General features: G+C 59.7%; 1 protein-coding gene across 5 annotated transcripts in view; it reads right to left on the bottom strand.

Moving 5' to 3' along the window:
• The window catches only part of ADGRL1 (adhesion G protein-coupled receptor L1), a 65,492-nt gene that overhangs the window by 16,122 nt on the left and 36,462 nt on the right, over positions 1-12,908 (bottom strand). For 3 of the 5 annotated variants that reach the window (XM_035703568.2, XM_025457782.3, XM_025457779.3), the window contains exons 2-5: positions 11,485-11,649; positions 8,058-8,271; positions 4,957-5,066; positions 1,436-1,453 (exon numbers count right to left, since the gene is read on the bottom strand). In XM_035703568.2, coding sequence (XP_035559461.1) covers positions 1,436-1,453; positions 4,957-5,066; positions 8,058-8,271; positions 11,485-11,554 — 412 coding nt within the window. In that variant the 5' untranslated portion in view covers positions 11,555-11,649. The remainder of the gene's footprint in view (positions 1-1,435; positions 1,454-4,956; positions 5,067-8,057; positions 8,272-11,484; positions 11,650-12,908) is intronic. The other 2 variants (XM_025457780.3, XM_025457781.3) reach the window with 2 other exon arrangements.

Raw genomic sequence — 12,908 nt, 5'->3', positions numbered from 1 at the left:
GGAAGGGTCTGCCTGGGGCCTTTGACAGTAAGGACCCCTCCCCAGCACCAAGCTCCCAACACCTCCTCTTCCCTCCCCTCTTCCCCCCCTTGAAGAGAAAAGATCCAGGGCTGCAGTATCCAAACCACCACCGGGCCTGTAAGAAGAGTGTCTGGTGCTGGGTGCGAGAGACTCAGGGAGAGAGAGAGGGAGAGAGTGGCGGGGCAGTGAGGGTCAGGGGCCTGGGCTGGCTGCCCAGGCCTCTCTGAGATGAGGGAGGGCAGGGGGAGGGGAGCAGCTTGGAGGGACCCCGCCCCACCTTCCTCGAAGGGGATGCTCCAAAGACCACCGTAATTTCAAGGCAAGAGCGATCCTGCAAGGAAGGCTCATCAGGGGCCCTGCCCCTTGGCCAGCCTCAGAGCTGTCAATTTCCCCAAAATTTCAGGGGTAGGCTGGATCATCCACCCACTGTCCCACCTATCTCCAAATGGGGGGGGGGGCTCCACCCACCATGGAGTTTTCTCATTCCCCATCCCCGCCCAAGGTTAACCCTGCAAGAAAGTTAACCCTGCAAGAAATTACGGTGCTCCTGGAAGTCCCCAGACCCGGCCTATACCTCCCCCAACCCCCCTCTCCCTGGTCCTCTAACCAAAACAGCCCAGAAGAAACCCTGACTGCAGCTTCGCAAGTGTTACAGAACCAGAGAAAACATTCCCCCACCCCGCGCTCCCCCCGCCGTGAGGCCCACCCCCCGCCCCTTCGCCCCCAGTCTGGCAGGAGGGCCGGAGACAGCTTTGCATCCCTCCCCAGGGCTGGGCCCCCGGCTGGTCAAGGAGGGGGGTGGAGGGTGGGGAAAACTGGTGCTCCGTGCTCCAACAGCTCTGGGCCTTGGAAACGCCAAACCAGAAGGAACTTATGCCACCAGGAGCCCGAGAGATAGAAGGAATCTGCTCCCCAAAAGGAAAACAAAGGTGTCCCCTCCACCCCACCTCCCCTGAGCCAGACATGTGGTATAAAAGTGGGGAAGAAGAGGAGAAAGACGGCTCACCGGTGCACTCCGCCCCAAGGCAGGAGCCAGAGGGGGCCCTCCCTCCCCTCCCGCCCTGGATGCTTACACACTTCTCCTGAAGGAGGCAAAACAAGTATGAGAGAAGGTCCCCCCGCAAGGGCTGGGACTAGGAAGGAGGGACAGGGAGAGACAGAGAGAGATAAAGAGGCAGAGAGAGAGAGAGAGAGAGAGAGACAGAAGGTCCTGCCCGTGCTCAGAGAGGAGCCTCCTCAGGTGTCTGGAGGGTGGAGTTGCCCGGGGCGGCACCAGGGCTGGCCCCACCGGGAGGACACCCGGGGTGGGGGTGGGGAGAAACAGGGGCCGAGAGGGGAGGGCGGGTCACATAAGTATGGTACAGGTAAGAACAAAGTGTGAGTTAGGGGTTAGCATTGGTAACAGTGCGTTTACCTTTCTGCTCCACTTCTACTTTAAGCATCGGAAGAGAGAGAGAAAACAAATTGAAAAAAAATGTGCAAGAAAAAAAAGAGAAAAAAAAAGATTAAATTGCTTTCGTTTCTTATCTGGCAACATGCCCCCTTTTCCTTTCTTTCCTCATCCTGGCTCCCCAACCCCAAACGTAGCATCAGCTCAGCCCCCGCCCCCAGGTCCCTTCCTCTGGGGAGGGTATCGGGGAGACAGTCACAGGGAGGGGGACACACGGAGGACAGAGACCAAGAGAGACACGGGGGTGGGGTGTACAGACAGGCAGGGGACAGCGCCCTGGGGGGGGCGCCCTCAGTGCAGTGGGTGTTGGGGGTGGCGGGGGGCTCCAGCTGGAAGGTGGGCTCTGCCTAGGGGAGCACCAGGGAGGGAGTGATGAGGGTGGAAGAGCCACGTGGGTCCCCCCCACCGCACAACCCACCTGCTGCCCTCCTGTGAGAACCAGGGGCCCAGGGGGAGGGGGTTCAGTGGCTCCAGGGGCCTGGGTGCCCCCGCTGAGAGAACATGCTGAACTCCTTCCCTTTCTGTGCTGGCCTTGCTAGAGTCCAGCTGGGTTCCCCCAAGCCCTCATGTCCCAGAAAAAGCCAACACAGAGAGAGAGGGTGCAGAGTGGAACACAGAATGACGGAGAGGCAGACAGGCAGAGCCCCTGGGCCTCGGAGAGCCGGGGGGAGACAGAGGCAGAGAAGGAAGAGGCTGGGGGGGGGGAACGTCACAGACAGCAGGTGGGGGCACAGACACGCTCCCACACTCCCACGCTCCCCCGGGGCAAGCCCATGGCTCGGTCTGTCTGCCCAGCACCCCCCTCCCCGGGGGGGCCCAGGAGCCAGGAGCTCCCTGCCTGCTGCCCGATGGTTGGGCGCACCTAGGGGAGGAAGGGGGCTCGGTTAGAATGTGCTCAGCTGCAAGGCAAATCCAGCGTTAGTCGGGCCTGTCTGGGTGTGTGTGTGTCTGTGGGTGTGTGCGGGTGGGAGTCCCACACACCCACTGCCCCCGCCCCATGGTGAGCCCCTGCACCCGCCCCTGACTCGCCCACACCAGCACTGGGGTCACCCCAGCCTCTGAAGCCCAGGGCAGGACGGCAGCCCAGGCTGCTCCCCCGTCAGGCTTTGTGTCCCTGGCCCCTCGGGACCCTCTGACCAGGCCCTTGCTCTCCTGCCACCTCTCTGGAGGCACAAGCAGGGAGTTCCACAGGGGAGAGTTGGCTTCCTTCCCAGTGCCTCATCCAGGGCCTGGCACCCAGGAAGTGCTCAGCAAACATGACTAGTAGGGGACAAGTGAGTGCCCCGCCTCCCTGTACTCTGGCTCCCATCACCCTAGGAACCAGGAGCGGCACCCCTGGGTTCTGCCTGTTGAGGGCACCCATGGCCCCAACTGTGTCCCAGACACGATAACTGTGTCCTGCCCCCCCGGGGGCTCAAGCTAGCTCTCTGGAGCTCTCTCGGGGCTGACTGGGGCTGCCCGTCCCCTGGCCATCCTGGTCTCCGTGGGTGGCACCCCATAGCCCACTCTCAGGGGGGGGCCGGGGGGGTCAGCTTCAGGGGGTCCCTACGCCTCTTTCCTCCCTATGCCCTCTCACTTTTTTCCCCACTTTTTCACTCGCACGGTGTCTAACTGCTCTGGACTCCACTTGGACCAGGAGATGTTTTTCCTGCCCTCAACTTCTACCTCAGGAGTCGTGATCGCGTCTATCATTAGTTTTATCTTTCATTACCAACAGTGATAACTGGTAAAAATCACTACAAGTAGTCACAACAAAAGCAATGACCACCAAGTGCCTTGCACTTCCTAAATGACTAAGTGCCAGGAACCAAGCTAGGTACTTCCCAGGCAGTCTTTCCAGAACCCTCTATAGACGGGGAGACAGGTTCAGCGCAGTGAAGCACCACAACAGAGGCTGTGCAGCTGGCAGAAGCCAGCACTTTCTTTCGTATAGACCTATGGCGTGGGGAGCACGAGGAGCTCTTCTCACATCCTCTCTACTTCTGGCACCATCCCCTGGGAGGGACCCCCTTCCACCATCACAGATGAAGACACAGGCTAAGCCCCTTGGAAGGATACCCCTACCCCATTACTGAGCACGTCCTGAACCAGGCTCCGGTCTGGGCACTGAGGGGGTGAGGATGCAGCCTCTGCCCTGGGGGGGAGTTTACACCCAGCATTCTGCCACAAGGAGGGGGCTCTGTAGCCAGCCCCGGGCCAGGCGCTTCACACGCATGCTCTCCTGGCCTCTCGCCTCCTTATGCAGCAGCTCAGAGAAGTTTAAGTCATTGGCTCAAGTTTCAGAGTCAGAAAATCCAAGAGCCAGGCCGAGCCTCAAACCCAGCCTGATCTCCCTGCTGTGCAGTGCTCCCTGCCTCCCGCCTCCCTTTCCTGCTGCCCCGGCCACGGGGGTGGGTGGGCAGTGTCCCCAGTGCTGTGGGGAGGCTTCGAGGATCAGATGGGCAATCCCCCTCAGGTGGCGGCTGGAGGCCTCAGCTGCTGAAAGGAAAGGGTGAGGAGTAAAAGAAGGTTATGGAAGCACATAAGTGATCCTGTTTCCCCCAGCACGTAGGCCATCACCTGCAAGGAGAAATCGAAGGTTGAGGGGGAAGGCTGGGTGGGAGGGCAGAGGAGGGAGAGTCACAGGGCCTCCTGCTCCCCTGCCCCTGCCCCCCCGCACTCAGACACTCTGGTGGCCCTGCCTCCTCCCCCATCTGCCCGGAGGCCCTACCTCCAGGTTGGCTACATGAAGCTGGCAGGGAAAGGAGGGGAATGGATCATGGGAAGAAGGGGAGGGGCAGTGAGGGCAGGAAAGAAGGGCCATGTTAAGAGCAGAGTGCTGAGGAGGAGAGACCCTGTCTTTGTTTGCTGCCCTTGGCCAGATGCAAGAAAGCCAGGCCCCTGGCTCCCCAGATCACCCTTCTCAGGCTTCCTGGGGGGGCTGCCCTCGTCCAACATGGCAGCACTTCCCTTGCAGACAGGAAGTGCTATCATGGCAATGGGCACATTAACCAGGAGATAGGTATCTGTGCAAGATGCCCCTAGCCCTTCACCCCAGATCCGCCGCCAGGCCTCAGAGGGCCATCTGCCTATGGGTTTGGAGTCAGGCTCCAGGGCTGGGAGTATGTGATTGGTGAGGGGGACAAGAGAAAGGAGAGGGAGTTGAGAGAAGAAGGGAAGTGAGAGGGAAGAGCAGGTGTGTAAGGGAGTAGTCAGGAAGGGAAGGGATGTGAGAAGAGGAGGCAGAGAGGTGGTAGGGCAGCCAGGGCCAGGGGGCCAGAGGACCCGTAAGTGCAGCAAGCAGTGTTCTGGGGTGCAGAGTCTGTGCAGAGGGCGGGGAGGGGGTCGGGAGCGGGGAGGAGAGAATGTGTGAGGGAGGGAGCAGGCCTGCTTGCCCCTGTGTGCCTGGTCCTGACTTGGCCGTGTGTGAGGTCAAGGTGTCTCCTCCTCGCTTGCTTCCAGGAAGGGGAAGGGCCCGAGTGCGCACGAGGAACAAGATGACTCACTGTAGGGGACACAGTCGTACTGCACCTCCAGGTACTTGTAGGTCCCAGGACAGGGGTCAGGGAAGGCATCAGAGCCAGCAACCACCACGCACTGGGTGCGGTTGTTACACCTGCAGAGAAGAGACAACGAGCTGAGAAAAGATTGGCCTAGAACGGGGGGTGGGGGCATCCAGGGTCAGGAGAGGAATGAGTACCCCCAAACCGTGCTGGGGCCAGGGGCCTTGTGTGGGCATCCTATTCTGCTTCCTGCCAGCTCTTTCCTACCAGACTGACCCCCACAGGGCATCAGGCTCAGGGCTGGGCCAGGCCTCTACCCCACAAACCACTTCCCCAGCGGCCCGTTCTCACATCCCGTCTGGGTGTCACTGATGCAATTTCGTCCTTGGCATTTTTCCTAAATGGGCAGGAAGGCCCGCCCAGTTCACTGAAGAGTAAGATGTGAAGCCACACACAGGTGTCTCTGCAAACATGCTGCTAATGAGGGATCTGCTCACAGGCCCTCTGTCCACCTCAGGCCGTGTCTTAGACACGTCTCACCCTCTGGGTAGCACTGCTGCTGCGAGGATCTGCTGTTAGGACCAGGGCAGTGTCTTCATCTGACGCCGAAGCCATTCTCGGCCCCCCCTGGGGACTGAGTCCCCACCAGCTTCTAGGGGCCTCGCTGACATATAAAGGGAAGACTACCTACGAACAAAAGGATGTTTCTCCTCTGCTGTCTGTGTCTACGACCCAGGTCTCTGGGCAGGTCTCGGCAGGGCAGGGCAAGACGTTAACTAGTGAGGAGCTGCTCCCTCCCACCCACCTCGACCCCTTTCTTTAAATACTTGAGCCCTGGCCTCAGAAGGCTAAGTAGAGAGTTGCCTGGAACCCAGAAACTGCATCCCTAGCTACGTTCCCCACGGACCCAGAAGCAGGTGCTATTCACATAACAGTATGTGGATTTCACTTGAATATCTGGAAGAGCCAACTGCTGGACGCCGCACGTCCCAGCCTCCTCTGCAGCCAGCAGTACACATGAGCGAGATCCGGCCGGGGAGGTGAGACTGGGCCCTAGGGAGCCTTTAAAAGGGCTGCGTACGGGGAGGCAGAGACACAGGGAAGCAAGGGCTGAGGGTCATCTTCTCCCCTCCAATCTGGTTTAGGTCACTCTACCTATTCTGGGGTGTCCCCATCGGGGCAGCAGAGCTGTACCCCAACTAATACGAAGAGCCTCGCCCTCCAGGCTTTAAGGTAGCAGAGCAGTGGCCTCTCACTCTGGGCCCCCGTAACCACACTGGTCAGCGTTCCCCCTCTTGGAACCGAGAACCTGTGAACACCAAAACCAGGCCAGTTGCGGTGCTGGGCGCTGAATGCATGGGGTGGGCAGGGAGAAAGTGGAGGCAGGAGGTAGGAGGAAATGGATGCCTGAGGAGGACGGGGCACAGCCAAAGCAAAGGCTGGGAAGCTGAACCAGGGCCGCTTGCTCATGCAGGGGTGTCAGATAGGGGAGGGGGAGGAGGGGCGGACTGGGGAGGGGTGCATATTTGAGGGAGAAAAGGTGGGGGCAGGGCATGAGGTGGCTCCAGCCTGACCCACTCGTCTGAGCCATCTGACCACACCTCACCCTTCCCAAAACTCTCTGGAGGCTCTCTGTGACCCTGCCCAGTGACTTATTCTAGAATCCTCTGCCGACATTCAAGGACTGGCTCCGGTCCTGTTTCCTTTTGAAGTTCCATGCTCTGGGTCCCAGAGTGACCTTTGCCCTCTCAGCAGAAACTCAGTGAGTGCCTGCTTGTGTATCTGGCTGGGGACACAGCAGTGACAGACACAATGCCCAGTCCCCATGGGGCTGACAGCCAAGCAAGGGAAGACAAATGACAAATAAGCAAAATATACTACCATCTATGGATGGCAGTCAGGGCTAGAAGATAAAGCAGGAAAGGGCCTAAGAAGTCAGGGGAGGGGGGCTGTAATTTTACAGAGCGTGGTCAGACAGGCCTCGCTGCGAGGTTAGGTAAGAAAATCCACCAAGGGGTGGGGGGGGACGCCTGGGTGGCTCAGCGGTTGAGCATCTGCCTTTGGCTCAGGGTGTGATCTGGGGATCGAGTCCCACATTGGGCTCCCTGCATGGAGCCTGCTTCTCCCTCTGCCTCTCTCTCTCTCTCTCTCTCTCTCTCTCTGTGTCTCTCATGAATAAGTAAATAAAATCTTTAAAAGAAAAAGAAAAGAAGAAAATCCATGGGGAAGAAAAAGGAGGAGCCAGGCGGGTGTCGGGAACAACCTTCCAGGCAGGGGGAACAGCCAGCGCGAAGACCCAGTGGAGGCCCGTGGCAGACGATGCCTTGATGTGAGTAAGGAGCAGGCAGGGTGGCCGAGTGTGGGAGGGGGAGTGGGAGGTGGTGAGGGATGGTGAGGGCCCTGAGAAAGTCGCCGGGCCTTGTGGGCCTCAGGGGTCTCACAGGCTTTGCCCTGCGTGAGGTGGGCGCCCCCTGGCTGCTGTGCCGGGAACAGCCTGTGGCCGGCAACCCCAAGGGGGAGCTGGCTGCGGAAGCAGTGGTTGAGTCTTGGTGTAATTGGAAGGAAGAGCTGACTGGCTCTGAGGGGACAGGCAGTGGGTGCGAGGAAGGCTTTTGCAGCTTCGCACCCACAGTGCCTCTGCCTAGCATCTCCCCGCACTCACACACAGCCTTGCACACTCGGGCGCTCCCTTTCTCTCACACTCACACTCAGGTGCACTTCCGCCATCTGTGTTCTGACAGCAGCTCCTCACGGAAGCCTGTGTGACTTCTGGGCTCTCCCTCAGCTCCCATGACACTTGCCCTGTCCTGCAATTGCTTTTATACTGCAAGACCTCAACTGCCACCCCTAGGAATCCTGGAATGGGCTTCTGGAGGTGCCTAGTGGGTACGGGCTGCTGGGGAAGAGGGGCTGGGTCTTCCTGGCTGGCTATGTGGGGCCTGGCCCCTAGCAAGTGCTCAGGAAACATGCAGGATGCACAGAAGGAAGACTGAGGGTGAACAAGGTGCCCTGGCCAGGGGGCACGTGGAGGACACTTATCCAGGGACCCCGGGAGCTGCCTCCAGCCCTCCTCCCAGGAGCCGGGGAGGGTGGGAAGGACTCACCTCTGCGACATGATCTTGAAGGCGTCGGGCAGGTAGCACTGCACATTCTCCATCTGGAAAGGGTCAGCGTCACAGATCTTATCATCTGTGCGCCCGTAGTTGGCATTCTCCACCATGATGACGTCACTGCCTGGACACCGCAGCTCTATGGGGTAGCCTTCGCATGCCAGCTCCCGGCGCATCAACCCGAATGGGAGCCCAGCCCGGCTCAGGCCTATGGGAAGGGAAGATCCTGCTGAGGAGGTGCCCCCTCCAGCCTGGCTGTATCCAGGATGTGGGTTGTATGGACCGCAGTTCTTTCATCTGTGAAATGGGCTTTTCAACGTGCCTGCCTGTGCAGTCAAGTCCTTGCCCTTGGCTCCTGGGAGGTGCTTCAAAGCACCGGGAGTATCCTGCCTGATGGGCATCTTTGTTTACCTGGGGGCCCTGGGCCAGGCCAGGGGGTCTACACTAACTGTGATGGGTTGAATTGCATCCTCCCCACCACAAATGCTGAAGTTCCAATCCCTAGGACCTTGGAGTGGGACCAAATTTGAAGCAGAGGTGATCAAGTTAAAATCAGGCCATTAAGGTAGGCCCTGATCCAATATGACCAGTGTCCTTATGAAAAGGGGAAGTTTGGATGCAGAGTCACACACAAACGGAAGTCTGTGTGGAAACACAAGGAGAAGATGGCCAGCTGCAAGCCCAGGAGGAGGCCTGGAATAGCCTCTTCCCTCCCAGCCCTCAGAAGGAGCTAATCCTGCCGCCACCTTAATCTTTAACTCCCAGCCTCTAGAACTAACTGTAAGGCAGTACGATTCTGTGGTTGAAGCCACCCAGTCTGTGATACTTTGTCCCAGAGGCCCTAGCAAATGAGCACATTAACAATGTGATCAAGTGCTTCTGGGTATCCGCGACTTCTGGAAGGGCTGGAGACAGGGGTCAGTCACGTGAGTGGTCACCCGTGTCTACGTGACCAAACCCCAGTAAAGACTCTGCACCTCAAGGCTCAGGGGAGCATCCCAGGTTGGCAGTACACCATGCACGTTGTCACACAGCACTGCTGGGAGAGGTGACGCTGCCCACAGCTCCACTGTGATGGGACAACTGGGAGGCCTGTGCATGGAACCTTCCTGGAAGCTTCCCCACACACCTCTTTTGGCTGATTTGACCTATAACTGTTCACTGTAATAAGCTGTAACCAAGAGTAGAACAGTGCCTCAGAATTCTACGAATGCTTCTAGTGAATCATGAAATCTGAGAATGGTCTAGAAACTCACAACTGGTGTCAGAAATGAGGGTAGTCTTGGGTATGCCACCCCACCTAAGGAGGGGAGAGGGCATGGGAGGAAATGCTCTCATGTTCTGAAAGAAACCACGCCTGGCCTGACCACTCCGCAGCTGAGAGGCCAGGCATGTCGGCTGGGCCAGAGCTCTCAGTGGGGCCTGTGGATCAGCAGCGCCAGCATCACGTGGTGGCTGGTTAGGAAGGCAGATTCCGGCTCCTTACCCGCAGGCCTGCTGCATCAGAACCTCAAGGGTGAAAGCAGGAACCTCGAACCTGTGTGTCCACCAACGATTCTGATGCATGCTGTTTGGACAGCCAATGTGTTAGCCTCCTTGGGCCTCAGTTTCCAATCTGTAAGATCAGCACTGATAGCCCAGGGCTAGGCTTCGAGGATTCCACACACTATAGAATGTTCCCAAAGGAAGCACTCAGCATGGTGCCATGCGTGGTGAGGGTCAGGGCAACAATGAAAGAACATTCCCCATGGAGCTGCACTGGCACAGGCCAGTCCCCATCCTGGGCCATGTGAGGACTGAGAGCTCCAACTCAGGGGCTAGACGCTCCAACTCAGGAGCCAGACACTCGTCCAGTAACTGACCACCTCTGTGGCCCCAGTTCCTCCTCCAAGGAGCTGCCACTCCCACCTCCCAGCACTGTGAGAGCTGCAGCAGGTGCAGGCCGTCCACAGGGATGATGGGTGCTAAGTACTACTATCCCTAAGATTACTGAAGGGCATCTGGGGGGGCTCATCTGGTTATGTGTCTGCCTTCGGCTCGGGTATGATCTCAGGGTCCTGGGATCAAGCCCCGCATCAGGCTCCATGCTCAGCGGGGAGTCTGCCTGAGATTCTCTCCCTCAGCCCCTCCCACTCATGCTCTCGCTCTCCCTCTCAAATAAATAAACAAAATCTTTAAAAAAAAAAAAAAAAGATCACTGAGGCAGCCGGTCTCTGAAGGACAGAGGGGCCTCCACGTGGTCCACACCTGCCAGGTCAGCCACCTACCCGGATACTGCCCCAGCTAGGCCTTGCAGGGTGCTGGCGCAAAGTGGGGATGCACAAAGTGACCGCACAGGCTCTAGTGTGCGCACTGCGGCTCGTGGGTGGAGAGAAGTACCAGGCCCCTTTCAGAGATCTGTTCTCTCCAATATCGGGTAGGGGGCCCCAAGGGGATGGCAGCTAGGCCCCTGGGGTTTTCTGGGGTGAGTTGAGTCTCACTTGGGGGAAAGTATTACATGTGTTCCTCTAGCACCATCTGCTTCCACAGCTAATTTTAGCCCTTCCTGGGCCTGGGAGGGAGGCCGGGGGTGGAGGGCTGGCTCAGATGGGTCTGGGGGTGGAAGCGGCCCCTCCTGGCCCAGCTGGGGCGGTGGGGCAGGACCTGGATGGGCAGAGAACATGGGCACTGGGGAAGCAGAGGGTGCCAGCTGGCCAGAGTAGTGCCAAGGCCCTGGGGTCAGGCTGAACAATGCCCCCTACACCTTTGTGGCTTTCGGAGTACTGGGCTACGTGAAGGACACTGGGGAGCAGAGTCCACTTGAACTGCTCTCCAGACAGCGCCAGCTGGGGGCATGTCCCAGGGCGATGGGCAAGGCCAGCAGGCCCCTTCTTCCTGCCTCTCCTCTCGCCCTGCCCTTGCCCCCGCCTGGGCCCGCCATGGGGACCATAATTGAGTAATTGGTGAAGGTGGGCGGGCAGGCTCGGGGCACTAATTGTTGCATGTGCAGGATCCTGGGGCCGGCATAGGGCCGAGCCCGGTAATTAGTTGTTTTTAAATAAACGTCAGCGGGCATGCTTTAATTAAGCCTTCTTCCCAGCGAGAGCCTCAGAGATGTAATCACAGAGAAAGACACACACATAAGACAGAGGAGGATCGGCTCACCGGGAAGGCCCGTCCTGGTCCCGGGAGGCCACAGCCTCCCTGGAGGGCTGAGCCCTGCCACCCCGGGTGTTGGGGGTGAGGGGCTGGTCTGGAGACCCCTGGAGGGTGCTGGGGGGTGCGATTACCAAGTCCTCTTCTGGTTTGGTTCCGCCGCCGTCTGGGGCGAGGTAGGGACCGTGGTTCCTCACCGAGCAGATGGGAGGTATCTCAGCATCTTATCCGCCCTCCCAGTAGCCTTTTGGAGCCCTGGCTCCTCCCCGGCCCCGGCAGCACCTACCTTGGGTGGCCGAGGTGACCAGGACAGCAGTGATACAGAGATTCCAGAGCACTGCGGCCAGGCGGGCCATGGCGGCGGCCGGGGGCGTGTTCGGGGCGCTCAGTGTCCTGTGTCGGGGGCCTTGCCCCGCATCAGCAGGTGGGCGCCACGGCCCGGCCCACCAGCCTGGGGAGAACAGGGAAAGTGAGGCGGGGGCAGCCCCCAGCAGGCCCAGGACGGGGGGGCATTTGGGCCGGTGGCTGAGCGCTTCCACCCCACGGTCCCCATGGTCCCGAGAGGGGCTGGTCAGCAGACCTCCCTGGAGCCAGCTGCATGTGACAGGCTGCACCCCTGGGGCAGCGGCTGACGCCCCTCCAGGCCCTCCAGCCAACGCTGCTAACTCCCACCCGCAGCTGGTGGACAGCCCCAGCGATCCGGGCACTGTGGGCCACAGGGAACCTCCTGGAAGCACCTCCCATGGTCCCACAGCCCCTCTCAGGTAGCAGAGGCAGCTCTCAGGGATGTCAGGGCTGTGAAGGGCCCACCTGCACCCAGCGGGCATCGACCCCCTATCATGGGAGATAAAGGCCTTCTGGAAGCCTCTTCTCCATCCCCAAATCCTACCCCTGCCCACTGGTCTCCGGGACCTGGCGCAGGGGTGGGGGTACCGAGGCATCCTGGCCTTGACTGGCAGCTTTGAGTGGCAGCCTCCCGGTAGGGCAGGTCCAGGCCCCGCCCCAGCCGTTGCTTCCTGTCTCCCCCGCTCTGGTAGCTAATTAGGATCCAGCTGGCTGGCGCCACAGATCAGGGACGAGGGACAACTGAGTCCCCTCCTTCCCCTCCGGGGGACCCTCGAGGTAAGCTGGAGACAGGCAGGCGGGGGAAGGGAGGGGGTGCGGTCCCAAGGGGTGGAGGGGGGGCAGCTGGTGTTGCGTGCCCTCCCCTGCAATGTTCCCAGCCACCTGCCCGTCCTGTCCCAGTCCCTGTCCTGGTCCCCGTCCCTGAGTGCAGCACCTTGCACTGGGTTCTGACCCACTTCCTGCCTTCCCGGCCGCTCCTCCCTTCCCCCCATCCTGGCTCCCCTGGATGCTCTCCGAGTTGCAAACCCAGATCTCTCCTGTCGGCGGCCCTTTGCGTTATCTGCACTGCGGTTCTCAGCGGTGGCCCCGGCCCAGCGGCACCAGCCTGGCCAGGAACTTCTACGAACACACATTCTCCGGGGAGGGCCGGCACCCGGGTTTCTACAGGCCCTCCAGTGTGTGAACACACCCACTCACTCTGTCTTCTCCCGCCTCACCCCAGTCTGTCCCAGAGTTTCAATGCCGTTGACCAGCGGATACCTTCCCCATCTCTTATTTTCTGTTTGGAATCTCTCAACAGGGGCCCGATTACTGTTCTTCCCCCCACGATTACTGTTCTTCCCCCTACCGAGTGAAAGCTAGTCC

Source organism: Canis lupus, chromosome 20 (genome assembly GCF_003254725.2).
Source record: "Canis lupus dingo isolate Sandy chromosome 20, ASM325472v2, whole genome shotgun sequence".
Classification (NCBI taxonomy): Eukaryota; Metazoa; Chordata; class Mammalia; order Carnivora; family Canidae; genus Canis; species Canis lupus.
This window is presented reverse-complemented; position numbering and strand designations above follow the sequence as displayed.